Raw genomic sequence first — 17,529 nt, forward strand, 5'->3', positions numbered from 1 at the left:
TGTGTTTGTGTTTCAATATTCTGTATGTACTGAGCTGCTTTCTCCTGCATGAACAGCTGTGAGCAAAGGGTTTGTAGTGAGTTTCTTTGTGGGAAGATGGACACAGGCCGAAGTTCAGGGGACCCCACACCTGGTGACACATCAAAGCCGTGGGTGCCCATCTCCCACGGTGGGGATTTGGGTTCTGCTGCCCTGTGCCATGCACACGCACGGGCTGTGAATTACGGGATGGTCTCTACCTGCCTGCCCAAAGCCGGGCTTTAATCTGCTTTTACACCGAGACTGGCTGGCCCGGCCCTTGCTGGTGCCACAGTCCCACTGCCACTGAACAGCCCCGGTGTGTGCTCGGGGCAGCCCCGGTGCTGGCGTTCGGCACCCTCAGGATTGCCGTGCTGGACCGGCGCTGCTCGGCCTCGCCTCCGCCTTCAGCCAGCCCATCTAGAGTTCAGGAGCCGCAGTTGGCGCTGCCGTTCTCCCGGCGTGTGCCGCGGGCGGGTTCCCGTGGCTGCGCTGTCCAGGTGTGCCCCGGCTGTCGGCTCCAGCAGTCCGTGCGGGCGGGGGTCCCAGCGCAGCCCGTCCCGCTGTCCCCCGGGCACGGCTCCGCACACGGGGCTCCTGCCGCTGCCGCCGGGAGGGCTTCGCTCCGCGTTACCGGCGAGGGGAGCTGTCCCCGGCTCGGTGCCCGCGGCCGGGCCGGGGCCGGTGCCCGCGGCGGGGGGACGCGGGCTGCGCTGAGCGCGGCTCCTGCCGCGGTGCGGACGGCCGGGAAGCGGAGGGGCCCGGGGCGGGGAGGCCGGAGGGCCGCGGGGCCGGGGTGCGGAGCGCGGGGGGCGGGAGCCGCGTCCGGGACCCGCCCCGGCCCCGCTGACTCACGGCGGCCGCGCGGCCCGGCCCGGCCTGGCCCGGCCGGGACATGGGCGGCCCCGCCGCGCCGCGCCCGCGGGGGCTCCGGGGGGCGCGCCGGGGGCTCCTGCGGCCGCCGCCGCTGCTGCTGCTGCTGCTGCTCCCGCCGCCCCCGGCACAGGTACGGCCGCCGCTGGGGCTGGGGGGTGCGGGGGTGGGACAGCGCCCGGGACGAGACAGCGCCCGGGAGGGGACAGTGAGAGGGGACAGCGCGGTGCCCGGTGTGAGCCTGTGCCCACTGAGCCCCGCGTGTCCTGCGGGAGGGCACACGACACTTGGTGCCCGCGGGGCCGGGATGCTGCCGGGTGCCGAACGTGGGTGGCGTTGGCCGCTGTGCGATGGAGCGCCGGGCTGTCACCGGGCCCCTGCGGCACCCCGAGCGGAGGCTGTTCTCCATCCTCACCCCTGGGCCTGGCTGTGGCCGGCAGCGGAGCCCCCTTCCCTGGGTGCTCTCCGCCCCCTCCTGCTGCTCGTGCCCGCGGAGCTGCTGCCTGTCAGGGTGGTGCCTTCGGAGCCGGATCCAGCTCCTGCCGCTGGTGGCGGCTCAAGCGGATAGGCAGCGTGCCAGGGTGGCTTTGGATTACACGGCTCGAGCTGCTTCAGCGGAGGAAGCAGGCGATGCTGGAGCCGAGTTTCTGTCTGTGCTTGGCCGTCCCTCTCTGTCTATCCTTGGGGGAGCCAGTGTGCCCCGAGCCCACGGCTGAGTTTGGCCCGAGCGGCATCACTGCAGAGTCCAGAGTGCTGTGGTGGAACCTCGGGATAGCACGGCTCTAGGGAACAGCCTGTGGGAACAGCCACACTTGTGCGCTGGGGCTGGGACCAGGGGGAGGGAGGCTGGCACCTCCCAGGCATCCAGTGCTCCCAGTTCTGCCCATGGTGGTTTATGGGGAGCAGGCCAGGCAGCCTGGCCTTTGCTCGAGTGCCCTGGCACCAAAACACTTGCAGAAGGGATGGAAAAAACCCCAGCGCTTCAGGGGGAAGGAAGCAGAGAGCCCCGACAGCTGGGGGGGCCCGGCAGTCTCAGCTTCCCCTGGGCAGGTGGCCACACTGCAAGAGCCCCGTGTCTGCCAGCCTGGCACGTCCCCAGCCGGCAGCAATCCTGCCTGCATGGCCACGGGGGCTGGAGGAGCTGTGGTGGGAGCAGTCCCCTGCCATGTCCTATGGGCAAAGCCAGAGCAGGGAAGCTCACACTGACCTCACCCGAAAAATAAGCAAAAAGAAGTGCAAATAAAAGAACTGGGCTGGAGGCATAGAAGTTGGTGTGAGGTGCATAGTGAGGGATGTTGTGTGTGCTCCCGTGCTTTGTTGCAACTGAAGGAATCTCCTGGTCCCACCGTGCCACAGCCAGTCTTGTACTGTCATATTCTGCTCTGCAAATGGTCTCAGACTTGCATGCAGGTCCTGGCTGGGCACAGGCTGCTGGCTGGTCCCTGCTCCACAGCCTGGACAGGTCCCCAGCACAGGCTCTGCCAGCTCAGGCTCCTAGAGCAGCGAGGGGACTACTGAGGGGCTGGACTCCAGGGGTGTCCTGTGCCTCTCACGCTAATCTGTGACCAGCCAGGGGCTCAGGTGCTGCTGCCAAATCCCTGGCATTGGGGACTGCCAGAGCCATGTGGGTCCCGTGCTGTTTGCCCATCCCTGTTTGCCAACAGGGCGAGGCTGGCATATGTGGCACTGGCTGAGCTGGCACTCGCTATGCAGACGCCATACGTGGAAGCAGCAGCTCCTCTTCCCAGGTGAATTTGCAATTACTTCCTCAATGTCAGGTAGCTGAAACCTGCAGCTCTGAAGGCCCGGGCAAGCAATCATCACTGCTCTGGCACGAAAAGTCACCAGACTCGTTTGTTTCTGGAAGGAGCCGACGGTCGGCTGCTCTTGTCCCCTTTAGAAAGGCATCCAGGGTTGTGACTGGGAACGGCCACACTGTAATTCATCTCACCTGTGGGAAAAACTTGTTCCAGGGAGAAGCGGGAGAGGGAAGGCTGCTCCAGCCCCAGGGTGGCTCTGGTGGGATGTGAGCAGTGCCACGGGAGCCAGGGGCTGTAGGTGAGGGTGGTGCACCAGGAGCTGAGCTGAGCAGAGGAGCCGGGCTGGGGGATTGTTCCCAAGTCTGGCTGATCTCTTGAGGATGGTGTGTCTGTCCTAGAGCCTCAAAGGTGGTGCTGTGACTGTCCCAGAAACGCTGCTCTTCATCTCCACACTGGATGGGAACCTCCATGCTGTCAGCAAGAGCACAGGGGATATCAAGTGGACCCTGAAGGATGGTGAGTAATGACTGGGGGCATTTGCTTACAGCCTAGCTCCTGGAGCATGTTTGGGGTGTGGGAATGCTCCCCTGGCCTGGCTCTTGCTGGATGGGCTCTGGGCTGCCAGTGCCTCCAGCCCTGGGGTGCGCTGCCAGCCCCGGGCCCAGGCACAGCCGAGCGCGGGTGGGCATCTGCCACTGGTGTCCCTTTTGGCTCTGAAAGGCAAGCAGGCTGCGTGGCTGGGCTGGGTGACAGTGCCATGCGGGGTAAACAGTGGTGTTGTGCTGTCCCACTGACAGGAGTGCTGCTGACGTGGCCTCTCACTCTCTGTTTCAGATCCCATTCTGCAGGTGCCGGTCTATGTGGCAGAGTGAGTGTCACCCGCACTGGGCAGTGCAGGAGGCTCCCTGATAACTGATGGAGCAACAGCAGGAAAGGGGAGCCACAGAGAAATGAAATGCCCAGCCCATGCCGTGGCATCACCTTACCCTGACCCTGGTGCTGGCACGTGGCACATGGTGATGAGGAGGAGCTGGCACCTGCTGCACAGCCGAGGAGCTCTCAGCTCGGCTACACACACCAGCATGGAGAGAAATAGAGGGAAATCCCCCTGTCAGCTCAGGGGCAGGCAGGACAGCAAGAGCTCCTTGAGACAGGCAGGGCATCCACCAGCCTGGTGCGTGGGCACTGGGTGGCTGTGGGAAATCCCAGGACTGACCAGAGTGGGAACGATCTCCTGCCAAATGCAGTGCTGCAGGTGTCCAGGAAAGGTCAAGTCCTGCAGGGACTCACCCTGGAGCAAACTGCTACAGGGGGTTCTGCAGTGTAAACACTCTGTGTCCTTGGAGGTGCCCAGGGCAGGGGTAGCTCACATTTTATCCTTCTCTCGTGCTTCCCAGGCCAGCATTCCTTCCAGACCCCAATGATGGCAGCCTGTATATCCTGGGAGGAAAGAACAAAGAAGGCTTGATGGTCAGTAGGGCTGTGGGGCTGTGGGCATCCTGCGATCCCCTGGGCTGCAGAGGTGACTCTGCCCTGCACCCTGCACCTGCTCTGCCGCCTGTGTTGCAGAAGCTGCCATTCACCATCCCGGAGCTGGTGCAGTCCTCGCCGTGCCGCAGCTCGGACGGAGTGCTCTACACCGGTACGGAGCGCTGGGGCGCACAGCGCTCCGGGCGCCGGGGAGGGCCACAGGCCAGAGCTCAGCGGGAGCTCCTGGGACAGGCGGGGCTGCGGGGCCTTACAAAGAAAGCGTTTTCTTTCTCAGGGAAGAAGCAGGACACCTGGTTCATTGTGGACCCCAAGTCAGGGCAGAAGCAGACCACCCTCTCAACAGAGTCCTGGGATGGTCTGTGCCCATCCAGCCCCTTGCTCTACATCGGACGGACCCGTAAGCCAGTCCCATGCCCCCGTCGACCGTCTGGTGCCAGGAATGGGTTACTGGAGGTGACCTCGTGCCCTGCTGCTGTCCCCAGAGTACATCATCACCATGTATGACACCAAGTCACGGGAGCTGCGCTGGAATGCTACCTTCTCCGAGTACTCGGCCCCTCTCTGCGAGGAGTCCTACCACTACAGTGAGTGGAACTGCAGCAGCCACGGGAGCAGTCACGGCACCCAGCTCCCCAGTGCCCACTCACAGCAGGACTCTGCTGTGCAGGGGCCGGCGTGACAGTGCCAGGGCCAGCAGGTCTCACTGTGCCCATTGCTGGGGAGAGCAGGCAGCAGCCCATGGCCAGTGGCAGAGCTGAGGGTGACCAGAGGAGTCACAGCCAAATTGCTGCATCCCTCATCCCTCTTGCTCTCTCCAGAAATGGCACACTTGGCCTCCAGCGGGGATGGGCTGGTGGTGACCCTGGACAAGGAGAGCGGGGAGGTCCTGTGGGCGCAGAACTACGGCTCACCTGTGGTTGGCATCTACCTGTGGCACCAGGACAGCCTGCGCCGCCTCCCCCACCTCAACCTGGCCATGGAGACCCTGCGCTATCTGACCTTCCAGTCGCAGGACATCCACGTCCTCAAGTGGAGCTACCAGTCTGTCAAGGACTTCGCCGCCACCAAGACGCAGCTGCTGTACGTGGTTCCTGAGTGGTGGCAGCCGGTGGCATTCGTGTTCCCGTGCTCGGCCACCCTGATCCATGACGGATGGAAGGTGATGCTTGTCCTTGCCCTGCAGGCCGGCGCTCTACGTGGGAAAGCACGCGACCGGTTTCTATGCCGTGACCTCCCTGGTGCACGGCAGCGTGGCGCTGGTGGTGAGTGTCCCCTCTGCCCCACCGGAGCCACCGCGGCATGTTCGCTGCCCGTGCCCCACGAGCTGCCACGTCCCCAGCCCCAGGGCATCACACTGGCCAGGATCGAGGGCCCCACCACGGACGACGTGACCATGAGGGAGTCCGGGGAGTGCGAGATCACGCCCAGCACGGACGTCAAGTACCCGCAGGGCAGCATCACCTCCCTTCCCAACCAGTGGCTCCTCATAGGTGCGGCCATGGTAGGCACAGACTCACCCATGTCCTGGCTCCCAGACGGTGCCCGGCAGGGAACACCCCCAGCTGCTGCTGTGCTTTAGGGACAATAGGCCTACCTGCTCTGCCCAGTGGGGTGAATGGGATTAAGGCTGAGTCACCTCAGGCTGTGGTGACACTGGCCTGGGACTCCTTTCAGCCCCTCCTTGTCCCCTCCCCAAGAGTGACTGCCAGACACCCCGTGCAGGGGTGGGCAGGGACCCTTTGAAGCAGGGCTCACAGTTACCAATGCTGGGGGTCCCATGAGAAGCAATCCCCCTACTCCAGGAGAGCCAGGGCTGCTGGCAAGGGCTGGATGGTGAAACCAAGAGGTGAACTGAGGGTTGTCTCTGTTCCCCTCCTGCCACAGGGCACCATGAGCTGCCTCCTTTGGTCCACACCACGATGCTGCGAGCCTTCCCAGAGAACCTGAGGAAAACCACAGAAACCATCATCCCCAGGGCTCCTCCCTCCAGGACCGTGTTCGACGATGTGAGTGGTGAAGGGTGCTGGGTCACTGAAGAGTCTGTGCTGCTTGGGGTGGGCACTGGGTCCCCAGCATGGGATAGGACAGGAAGGAAGTCCCAAAGCCAAGTGCCCTGCGGTCCATTCCTCTTGTGTCACCCAGCCCTGGGCGTGTGTTGCAGTTCCTGGCCCCGAGCAGCCTGGAGGAGCCAGCTGTGCGCAGCGAGGGGCAGCTCCAGCCAGACCCCGCACCGGGTGAGCAGGTGGAGGTGTACCCCGAGTCTGGCACCTGGGACCTGGTGATGGCTGGCGTTGGCACGGCTCTGCTGGGCGGGGGAATCCTGGTCCTGATGCTCACGGTGAGTGCTGGTGGTGGTGGGAGAGTGACACAGCGGCACCAATGCCCCAGCGCAGCTCCAGGCTCTGAGTATTGCATGGTTTGTGTTCCAGAAACTGCAGCGGCAGCATGAGGCGCAGCAGCAGCAGCTGGAGGAGCAGATACAGCTCCTGCAGCAGCAGCAGGAGATGCTGCGCTCAGGCCGCATCTCCAGGGAGGGCGTCCCTGAGGAGCCCAGGGAGCTGGAGCTGAGCCAGGGAAGTGCATCAGAGCTCTCGCAGAGCTCCAGCCCCTCCGCCTGCCTGAAGGACCCGGCTAACGGGACAGTCAGCCCAGAGCCAGCTGTCCCAGTGGCTGCTGAAGGTGGGTGCAGGTTCTGGGGGCTTCTGTACAGAGATGCCAGTGCCCAGAGCAGGTGCAGGGATGCCTTCAGATGAGAGGGCTGCAGCCTACCTGGGACAGGAGGACGTGTCAGATCTGCTGCTGGATAAGCATGGCCTACATCAGAGTAGGGCCCAAGAAATGGCCAGATGAATAGAGAAACAGGTGTCCTCCTTACAGAACTAGTGCTTGGAGGCTGGAAGACCGCTGTCTTCTCTCCATTGCAGATGCAGAACCAGACCTGGTTGTAGTTGGGAAAGTTTCTTTTAACCCCAAGGACGTGCTGGGCCATGGAGCTGGAGGAACCTTTGTTTTCAGGTGGGTGACACTGGTGCCTGCACTCTGCTCCCTTTCTCCCTGGGAGCCACAGGAAAGCGACAAGGCAGCTCAGGGTGGTGGCCACTGGTTCAGGAACTTTTGAGAGCTCACCCCTTTCACCTTCTTCTGGTCCTCATCCCACCCATCCTGGAGCTGGGCTCGTGGCCCTCATTGACCAGACACTGAGTACACAGGGCAGGTCCCCCTTGCACCCCCTGCACCTGCTCTGGCCCCTCGCACAGTTCCTAGGCTCTGGCTGAGCCCTTTTTCCAGCACTGAGCTGTAGGGATGTAATTTTCTTACAAAATTAAGAGCTTCCATTTCCCAGCTTACGCTGGGAAGATCTCTTCCTGTCGGTGATGTGACAAGGCTTTGGGGGCACAGCAGTGACCTATGCTGGGGTCCCTGTGGGTGAGCGTGGCTGGGCCGTGCTGCACACGGACACAGCGGGGGCTCTCTGCACAGGGGGCAGTTCGAGGGCCGCCGTGTGGCCGTGAAGCGCCTCCTGCCCGAGTGTGTCCACCTGCTGGACCGCGAGGTCCAGCTGCTCCGGGAGTCGGACGAGCACCCCCACGTCGTCCGCTACTTCTGCACCGAGAGGGACCGGCAGTTCCACTACATCGCCATCGAGCTGTGCTCCGCCACGCTGCAGGAGGTGAGCCCGGGCACAGGGCTGCTGCTGCGGTGGGGTGTCTCTCCAGCCAGCTTGCCTTTGCCCAGTAAATCAGGCTTAGTTCCTCTCCTCCTGTGTGGTTCCAGTATGTGGAGAGCCCCAGCTTTGAGCGCCGAGGGCTGGACCCAGTGTCTGTGCTGCGTCAGACCATGTCCGGGCTGGCCCACCTGCACTCCCTCAGCATTGGTAAGGGCCAGCAGTCTCCTCTGCAGCCTCTCCTGCAGTGGCTGTGGGGGCAGCAGCATACGGGACTGTGGCAGAGCCCTATTTGCTCCAGCCCTGCCAGGTGACAGCACACCCTCTCCCTTGCAGTGCACCGTGACCTGAAGCCCTGTAACATCCTCATCTCTGTCCCGAATTGCCACGGGCAGATCCGCGCCGTCATCTCCGACTTCGGCCTTTGCAAGAAGCTTCAGGGGGGACGACAGAGCTTCAGCCTCCGCTCCGGGATCCCTGGCACTGAGGGCTGGATCGCGCCCGAGGTGCTGCAGGAGGCCCCGAAGGAGAACCCTGTCAGTGAGCCATGGCCACCCCTGCCCGGGTGCTCCTTGGGCCCATTGTGGAAGTGTCCCCCATGCTGGCAGTGGCCTCAGGTCACTCTGCTGAGGTGCACACTTAAGATGAGAGCTCCATGAGCCAGAGCCAGCCAAGAAACAAGCACTGTGCTTCTTTGCCAGGGCTGTCCCCATCCCCCTGCCCCTGGGGACAGTGCCCAGCTGTATTCAGCAGATGTCTCATTAGGCTCCATTAGTCCTCAGAAATTTGGGGCAGGGAGGTTGGAGGGGCTGTGGGTGGCTGCCAAGGTCACACTTCTCCTCTCTTCAGAATTGGGGATCTCATTCCCACTGGAAGCAGCTGCTGTACTGATCCTGGGCAGGGCAGTGCTGGGGCTCATGCTGGTGTCTGACTGCTGGTGGGACACCAGCAGCCCCTGCATGTCTGTTGGGCTGTGAAGTCCTGAATTCTGCCTGTGCCTCTGGAAACCCCTTCTCTGTTGGGGACGTGGGGTGATGGGGCTCACAGGTGGCAGAGCAGGAGCCCCATGCCATGCATTTTCCAGCAGCTCTGCAGCCAGTGACCAATTGTCCACATAAAAGCACAGAAAAGTGGGAGGTAAAGGTTTCCTTGCCCTTTGCCTGAGGGTCCCACGTGCCCCCGTGTTTTACAGACCAGTGCTGTGGACATCTTCTCAGCTGGGTGCATCTTCTACTACGTGGTGTCGGGGGGACAGCACCCCTTTGGGGACAGCCTGCGGCGCCAGGCCAACATCCTGGCGGGCTCCTACCAGCTGAGCTGCCTGCAGGAGGAGGCTCATGGTGAGAGCCTTCCTCAATGACACAGCACCGTGGGGAGCCTCTGGGCTGGGGGCAGCTCCTGTTCCTGGCGTGGGGGTGAGCTCTCTGCTGTTTTGTTTCACCTCCAGACAAACTCGTTGCGAGGGAGCTGATTGTGGCGATGATCAGCTCCGAGCCCCAGCGCCGGCCCTCGGCCCCTGTGGTCCTTGTGCATCCCTTCTTCTGGAGTCAGGAGAAGCAGCTGCAGTTCTTCCAGGTGAGCCTGTGCTGTCCCACCGGCGGTGAATGCAGGTGTGCACTGCAAAACGTGCTGCAAACTACTGCGTTCAAGTCAACATGCTCATTGTGAGCTGCTCTTAGGAGGGGTGAGGGGTCCCTGGGTCTCTGTGCCACCATGTGCAGAGCAAGGGCAGTGCCATAACAACCTCTTGGGCACGTAGGACGTCAGTGACCGTGTGGAGAAGGAGCCAGCCGAGGGGCCCATCGTCTCAGCCCTGGAATCGGGGGGACGGGCAGTGGTGAGGACCAACTGGAGGATGCACATCTCCCTGCCGCTGCAGATGGGTGAGCATGGAGGGGCCAGGCTCGTCACTGGGTCCAGTGAAGCAGGTAGGGACTGGGGCTCCAAGGGCTGGTGCTTTTACTGGCCAGCAAGCACCTGCTTGTGCCCAAGAAACGAAAAGTGGGGCAGGTAAAGGTGGCAACTCTTCCTTGGAGGCCACAGTGCAGCAGGGCTGGGGCTGGCACTACAGGGGCTGAGGCAGCCCCACCCCGGCTGTGTCTCCCTTCCCTCACTCCGTGTCTCTCCTGCTGCCCCCAGACCTGAGGAGGTTCCGCACCTACAAGGGAGGGTCAGTGCGTGACCTGCTGCGGGCCATGAGGAACAAGGTACGGCCACCAGCTGCCCCGCGGCCCCGCCGCCTCCACCGTCCCCGTCCTCCCTCACCTCGCCCTCTCTCCTGCAGAAGCACCACTACCACGAGCTGCCGGCCGATGTCCGGGTGGCCCTGGGCTCCGTCCCCGAGGGCTTCGTGCAGTACTTCACCTCCCGCTTCCCGCGGCTGCTGCTGCACACGCACGGGGCCATGCGGGTCTGTGCCCACGAGCGCACCTTCCACGCCTACTACTGCCAGGGCTGAGGGGCGATGGCGCCTGAGGGCCACGGGTCCTGCCCACGGGTCGTGCCTGAGGGCCACGGGTCATGGCTGAGGGCCACGGGTTGTGCCCGAGGGCCACAGGTTGTGCCCGGGGCCTGCGGCCACTCTCCCCGTCCCGGCTCTCTCTCATGGCTGTCCTGCTGCAGGGCCAGGCTGGGCTCTGCAGGTGGGGCACAGGGCAGCAGAGGTAGGCACACCTGGAGTTCCCTGAGGGACCCTCTGGGCAACCACCTTTGCAAACACTCACAGTCAGACTCAGGTGTGAAGGCCTTTGGGTCAGAAAACAAAGACATCTCAGGTGGACACAGTGCTTGGAGAAGAAAGAGGAAAGCACGCTGTGTTTTCACAGGGACAGCCACAGCCGGGCCCTGGCAGAGCTGCCAGGCTGCCAGTCAGTCCTGGGGACATTCAGCAGGGACAGAAAGCTTTGTCCCATGGGTTCTCTCCTGTGGCAGGGGACACAGCTCCTTGAGCTGTGCCCAGGACCAGCTCCTGACACTGGAGCTGCCCCTCAGCCCCGGCAGGGCTGTGTGCAGCCAGGCCAGGCCGAGCAGCCACGCTGGGGCTAGCACCTGCCCGTGGCAGCCGGGCTGTGAGGGCATGGCCCCGCCATCAAAGTGTGCCTCTCAGCTGGGCTCAGAACAAGGCTTCTCCCTTAGGGGCCCCAGCAGCCTGTACCTGTGCCAGGCCTGGTGGCACAGCAGTCCAGGAACAGTTGTCCCTGGGCACAAAGGAGGGAGTTCCTGTCCACTGGGATCCTTCTCTCACAGACAGGCCTATGCCTGCAGCTCCCCCAGCCTCTCCTGCTGCCCAGGGCAGGTATCCCATAGGTGCTGTGGTTCATGGCAGCCCCGTGGGCATGTGTTCCCTGTGAGCCATCCTCCAGCACCAGCTGAGCCCGTGGGCAGAGAGAGCCCCACAGCAAAGTTCCTCCGTGGAACAGCAATAATTTTGTATAGTCCGATTCCTGCATGTGCTGGGGTGTGGGATTTTGTTACACAGGCAACAGGGTTTGTACCAGGTTTCTTTTCAGAATATATTTATACAAGATGTTATAAAAATTAAAAAATACAACCTAAAAAGCATTTCCTGCTTAAACTGGCCTGAGAACACCTCTAGCTGCTGGTAGAGGCAGTGGTGGGAGAGCAACACAGCGAGGGCACTGAGCTCCTGCAAGACTCTGCTGCCTGAGAGGACTTGTGCTGATCCTTTAGCCATAATTAGTCATGGAGCCAAGGAAGAGGCAAGCCCAGCCCAGGGCTGTCACTAATGGCAAGAGGATGCCTCATTCAGAGGGGAAGCCAGAGAGGTGCTGCCCCCTCTCTCAGCAAGGAAATGGGAAGTGAAACAGCCCGGATGCTGTGTCAGACAATCTTTATTCAAGTTATGCAATATACAAAAGTTGAGGTTTCATGGAGTTTTAGTATTAAAAGCCCAATTGCTCAAATCTCACTCCGGGCTTGTTCAGTACTTTACCTGAGCTTCTACCAGAGGAAACGAAGCCCAGAGCACAGGCACAGCCATGTACGGGCACCTCATGTGCCAGCTTTGCTCTCTCAAGAGCAGGCCCTCAAACGAGAGGGCTGGTTTGGAACTGGGTTTTTGTCTTTGGGAAAGTAGAAAAACAGACTAGGTAGGGAATTAAAAAATACACCTTGTTAGGAACAGGAAGCAAGAAACCTTTGGGCACCAGTCAGTGGACAACACCATTCCCACAGCAGCAGGGGCTTCCTTGTGGCAATGAGCCCAGACCCAGGAGCGGGAACCCAGCTGGGCCACAGGAGGGAAGCCGCCAGACCTCTCCCTCCACAGCTGGGCAGTGTGGCACAGATGTTGAGTCCAGCAAGAACAGGGTCTAAGTGGAAGATTTCATCCGGCCCGAGCCAGACTTGGAGCTGAGGAGCTTCTCCACCATGGTGCGGGCGTAGCGCAGGCGGCTGGCTAGCTCCCGGCAGCAGCCGTGCTCCTCGATCAGGCTCAGCTTGTACGTGCGGAAGTCCCGTTTCTCATCTATGTACGTGACAGCAGCCATGAGAGGGCACAGGATCACCTTGGTGTGGTCCTGGGGGGAGAGGAGAACACACGGTCACTGAGCGCTGTGCTCCTCGGGGCAGCATTTCCTCTGGATGAGCCATCTCAGCAGCACCCGGGGTGTGTGACAAAGTCCCTCTGTAGAATTCCTTCAGAGCACAGCAAAGGGCAAGAGCTGGCTGCAGCGGGCAAGAGCTGGCTGCAGCAGGCAGCCTGCTGCTCCAGAGCACAGCCCCTCACGAGCCAGGAGAGTCTGGGGGCCTCAGGTACCAGCACAGACAGCTCCCAGTGCAGAGCCTTGGCTCAGGCCATCCCCTCCTGCCACTGTCCCAGCAGCACCACATGCAAGCACGGCCCTGCACAGAGCCTCACCTGGAAGAAGTTGATCTGCACAGTGCCGTTGCTGAGGTGCAGGATGATGGCACTGCGGGTCCGGAACCAGGTGCACAGGTAGGGCAGTCGGGCCAGCTCGTCCCCTTCCCGTGGCGTGATGTTCGCCCCCGCCTTCAGCAAGTGCTCGCTCATGTAATTCCGGAAGTACTTCAGTAGTGTTATCTGCAGAAGAGATGGGCCGTGAGGGGCTGAGGGTGACCCCAGGCATGGGGGGAGTACAGGGACTGCCATCACAGTCCTAGACCCTCCTTACATCTTTCAGAGCCTGAGGTGTCACTGCAAGGACTTGTGCAAATCCTCAAAGTTAACTCTGACCATGACACATCAGACTCGCTTTGCTGAACACTTTGGTATGTGCCAAGTCATGTGAGCACTTAAATTCCTGTGAAAGTGCTCATAAATGAGCCTCAGATAGCAGCTAGAGCTGCTAGTGTCTGTCCTTGGGACCACATGTCACCAGCTAGAGGAAACCTGCAAAGTTCCAGTGACCTCCAATAAATGTTTCTCCCTGGAACCCACCCTGCCACCAAAGCCTAAGGGTGGCAGGAGCCTCACCACCCCCCAAGCCAGGGCTCCTGTCCCCAGGACTGACCTTCTTGTTCAGGGCAGAGGGGTAGGACCTCACAGTGAAGTAGGACTCTGTGTTGTTCTGCTCAATGTACTGCAGGTTGTCCCCATCGTTGTACATGATGAGCCGAGTGGAGTCATTGAAGAGAACCCCAACGCTGTTGTCACAGAGCTGGTAACCTGCCCAGAAGGGACCCCATGAGACCTCCAATCTCAGGGGACCACCAGCAGTGGGAAGCACCAAGGCAGACGGTTTATCACCCAGGGATTCTCCAACAGCCACCCCACCATGTCCCTGCCAGGTCTGCTCTTTGAGGAGCTCTGGCTGGTACTTTTCCAGCTCTGGATTTGTCATCTCCCTTACTGCATCAGCTGCTTCAAAAACAGCTTCTGCTACCACCATGGACCCCTGTGCAGGCTGGGGAGAGCTTGGTTACCTCATGCACGTGTACCACTGTCCACATTAAAGTGGCCAGAGCTGATGGTCAGTGACCACCACTCTGGATTTCTGGGGTATGTGGTAAGACTCCTGGCAGTGGTCTTGGACACACACTGGAATAAGGTGATTAAAAACCCAGACTAAGAAATGCCCCAATCCAGGCTTCTTCCAGCCCCCTCAGACATGAGGAAAGCCAGAAGCATTGCCACCCATAGTGTTTACCGAGTCCATATTTATCCGAGTAGTCCACCCATTTGCTAACCCAGAAGATGGGAATGCAGGCTGGGTCTTCAGCTTCTTCTGCAGGAAGAAAGCAGCTTGTTAGGAGACATTTTCCACAGGCTGTGCACCCACGAGGCCCGTGGGCTGCCCCAGGCTCACCTTGCCTCACTGCTACTCTCTCGGAGGGCTTGGCTGCGTTGACTGCAGTCAGCTGCTGCAACATGTCAGCCAGGTGGCAACTGACAGCATCTCCCACCTCCCGCAGCCCCGCCGCCTCCTCCTTGTCCGGCAAGGGCTCCTGTGCAGGGCTGTCCAGTCCTGGCCAGAGAGAACGGTGTGAGAACAGTGTGACCAGGACGAGGTTTCCAAAGGCACCAGACATGCAGACAGCACCCGACACACAGAATGGATCATGATGGAAGGGACCATGGTGGGACATGAGCAGGGTAAGTCCAGAGCACAGGGCCCAGGATGTGTCCAGAGGATTCTGGAATACCTCCAGTGAGGAAGAATCCACACACCCTCTTCTAGGGAATCTGTTCAGTGCTCAGGCACTGAACAGAAGGTCTTCCTCACATTCTGGTGGAACTTCCCAGGTGTCAGTTTGAGCCCATTTCAGAGCTGAAGCAAATGCAGCACTTTGTCCCGGCCAGAGCCCCCTCACCCACAAATGCTGGGATGCTGCTGGAGGCCAGGCAGGCCCTGGCCAGCGCTGCAGCCCAGGCACACCTGGGCACACACACCCACCTTTATTGAGCGCGGTGAGCGGCCTCCGCCCACCCAGCTCCATGCTGCTGGGAGCCAGGGAGAAGCGGGGCGCGATGGTGAGGCAGCTGGTGGGCAGGCGGCCGGGGAGGTACCCCGAGGTGAAGAACTCGTCGTTCAGCAGCTCGTTGATGGTCGGGCGCGTGGCAGGGTCCGACCTCAGCATCTTCTGGATGAGGCTCGCGGCCACAGGGTTGATGTGCTGAGGGACAGGTGGAGTTTAGAGACCGGGGACAATGTGCACTAGCAACAAATGAACAGAGTTTACAGCCCAGGGAAGCTCCATTTGGAGCAGAGCTCCAGTGCCACATCAGGCAAGTGGGACACAAGGCTGGGGAAGCAGAATTGGGTAGCACAGAGAACCGGCTCCTAACAGCACCCAAAGCCTGAGGTCAAATTACTTGAGCAACACCAGCTCATCAGCAGTGGGATGAGCTGGGGACCTGGCCAAGACCTCATGGACTTGCCCATGTCCATTCACCCCCAAGGGAGCTGCTGGCTCCCCACGAGGTTCACGCCACCCCAACCTGAACAAGCCCCCCAGCACTGAGAGCCCCTGCCCTGCTATGTGAGAGCCCATGGAGTGCCAGACACAGAGGCTGCAGCAGGAGGCTCACCAAGCACCACTGTGAGCCAAACAGATGCTCCATGGGAAGCAGCATACCTTTGGAATGGTGTACTCGTTCTTCTTGATCCGGATGTACGTATCCTTTAGACAAGACGTCTCAAAAGGCGGTTTCCCCACTAGAAGAGTGTACCTGGGCATTCCCAGACAAAAAGGTGTCAGTTTTGCAAAAGAGACTCAGATTGTGCATAGAAACAGCCATGTCCTAAGCACAGGGGCTTTCCTGGCAGAGGGAACATGCTTAGCATTCAACACACTGACAGCTATGTGTACTGTGCCTGGATCCTGTCCCTTGGACAGGGAAGTTGGAATCTAGCACCCTGCAGGGAAAGTTTCAGTTGGGGAAGGTTGAGAGCTGCCTGGCAGCAGGACGCAGCACTGTGGGGACAGTGACCTGGAGCTTTGGATCACCCTGAAGCTCAGAGGGGCCAAGGAGACCAGAACCACAGGGATTGCCCATCCCCACGGCCTCTGAAAGGCAGTTTGACTCACATGATGCAGCCAATGGACCAGATGTCCACCTCGAAGCTGTGCCCCTTCTTGCCCAGCACCTCTGGGGCGATGTAGTTGGGTGTCCCACACAGGGTCTTCTTGCGCTCCCCATCGTATTCTACTTTGGTGGCCAGACCAAAGTCACCTGGAGGGACAGGGAGATGGGATATGCCCAAGATGCCCTGGCTGGCTGGTCCCTGGGCTGGGGTCCCTGCCACTTACCGATCTTCACCTCCATGTCGTCGCTGAGGAAGAGGTTGCCGAGCTTCAGGTCGCGGTGGATGACGCGGTGGCTGTGCAGGTACTGGCAGCCCAGGATGGTCTGGCGCAGGTAGTAGCGCACCTCGGGCTCGCTCAGCGCCTTCCGCCGCTTGTGCAGCTCCAGCAGCGACTGTGGGGGACGGTCGGTCAGTACCGGGCGGGGTTGCGGGACAGGGATGAGATCAGCACCGCAGGACGCGGGGAAGGGGACAGCCCGTACCCGGGGACACCGACACCCGCCCCCGGCCCCTCACCCTGCGGCGGCAGAGCTCCAGCACGACGTAGACGAAGTCGTCGTCCTCGAAGAAGCTCTGGAAGCCGACGACGTGGCGGTGGGAGAGGCTGCGGTGGATGGCGATCTCCATGGACATCTTCTCCTTCTGGTGCGGCTTCACCAGCAGCGACTTGGGCACCACCTTCCCGGCGAACACCTCCCGGCTCTCGGCCTCGGCCAGCTCGTAGCACCGCGCGAAGCCGCCCTTGCCCAGGAACCGGCCGCGCACGAAGCTGCGCCGGGTGCGCGGGTCCACGAGCACCTTCGGCACCTCCTTCCCCGCCGCTGCCGGCCGGGCCGGCTCCGCCGCCGCCGGCCGCGCCGCCTTCCCGCCCGGCGCGCTCATGCTGGGTCCGCGCCGAGCTGCGCTGGGGCACCGCCGGAGCCCGGCTCCCTGCACCGAAACAGCGGCGGGTCCCGGAGCAGCAGTGGGTGCCGGTGCCTGTACCGGTGCAGCTGGGGGTGTCGGTCCCGGTGTAGTGATGGGTGCCGAGTGCCTGCACCGAAGCAGCGGCGGGTGCCGGTGCCCGTAGCGGTGCGGCTGGGGGTGTCGGTGCCGGTGCAGTGATGGGTGCCGGTGCCCGTAGCGGTGCAGCTGGCGGTCCCGGTGCGGGTCCCGGTGCCGGGCTGCGCTCCCCGCTCGCTCTCGGGGCCGCGGTTCAAAGGCGGCGCCGGGGCCGTTACCGCGCGCGGCCGCTCCCCATTGGCCGCGCGATTTAAAATCCACGCGCCGCGCGGGGCACCATGGGAGCCGGGAGAGGCACGCGCCCGCGGGGGCGGGGCCGGGCGCGCCGGGACACGCCCCCGCGGTGTGCGCGTGCGCCGGCGGCCGTTGGGCGCGGCCCCGGCAGGCGCCGGGCGCGCTCCCGCCGCCGGGCCCCGGGCAGAGCGCGGCCCCGCGGGAGCCCGGGCGCGGGCACGCGGCCGCGAGGACATCCCCCGGGATGTGCCGCCGGCGTGGATCTCCCGGCACTGCGGCGGCACCGCCCGCTCCCCGCGGCCGCCCAAGCACCGGCCTTGCGCCGGTTTCTGCAGCGGAGGCACCCCGCGCCCTGCTCCCCTCGGGCGGCAGCGTGGCCGTTCCGAGGGGCTGCCCTGACCTCACTGCCCTGTCCCCCTCAGCCCTGACCCCCACCCCAGGTCCCGCACCCCGGCTCCTGCGCCCCCCTTGCCAGGAG

General features: G+C 62.2%; 2 protein-coding genes across 4 annotated transcripts; one reads left to right on the forward strand and one right to left on the reverse strand.

The window, feature by feature from the left end:
* The first annotated feature begins 905 nt into the window (after positions 1-905).
* ERN2 (endoplasmic reticulum to nucleus signaling 2) lies at positions 906-11,367 on the forward strand. 3 transcript variants are annotated; one of them, XM_085591945.1, is made up of 22 exons: positions 906-1,024; positions 3,050-3,167; positions 3,486-3,519; positions 4,049-4,121; positions 4,221-4,293; positions 4,417-4,539; positions 4,625-4,726; positions 4,961-5,222; positions 5,326-5,404; positions 5,482-5,632; positions 6,027-6,148; positions 6,304-6,480; positions 6,572-6,821; positions 7,067-7,157; positions 7,623-7,812; positions 7,917-8,016; positions 8,143-8,342; positions 8,999-9,146; positions 9,254-9,381; positions 9,566-9,689; positions 9,946-10,013; positions 10,091-11,367. In XM_085591945.1, the coding sequence occupies exons 1-22, from the start codon at positions 914-916 to the stop codon at positions 10,262-10,264; spliced, it is 2,898 nt and encodes a 965-aa protein (XP_085448071.1). In that variant the 5' UTR covers positions 906-913; the 3' UTR covers positions 10,265-11,367. The 3 variants fall into 3 exon arrangements, with proteins under 3 accessions (XP_085448071.1, XP_085448072.1, XP_085448073.1); XM_085591946.1 differs by having other exon boundaries at positions 8,143-8,312; XM_085591947.1 differs by having other exon boundaries at positions 5,083-5,222; positions 5,482-5,643.
* A 272-nt stretch (positions 11,368-11,639) lies between these two features.
* PLK1 (polo like kinase 1) lies at positions 11,640-17,040 on the reverse strand. Its single transcript, XM_085591948.1, has 10 exons — positions 16,332-17,040; positions 16,039-16,207; positions 15,817-15,961; positions 15,364-15,457; positions 14,682-14,901; positions 14,094-14,252; positions 13,935-14,012; positions 13,299-13,453; positions 12,686-12,868; positions 11,640-12,344 (listed from the first exon to the last, which is right to left on the reverse strand). Exons 1-10 carry the CDS (start codon positions 16,695-16,697, stop codon positions 12,138-12,140), a joined length of 1,776 nt encoding a protein of 591 aa, XP_085448074.1. The 5' UTR covers positions 16,698-17,040; the 3' UTR covers positions 11,640-12,137.
* Between the last annotated feature and the right edge of the window lie 489 nt (positions 17,041-17,529).

This window comes from Lonchura striata, chromosome 14 (assembly GCF_050655825.1).
Source record: "Lonchura striata isolate lonStrDom1 chromosome 14, ASM5065582v1, whole genome shotgun sequence".
NCBI lineage: Eukaryota > Metazoa > Chordata > Aves > Passeriformes > Estrildidae > Lonchura > Lonchura striata.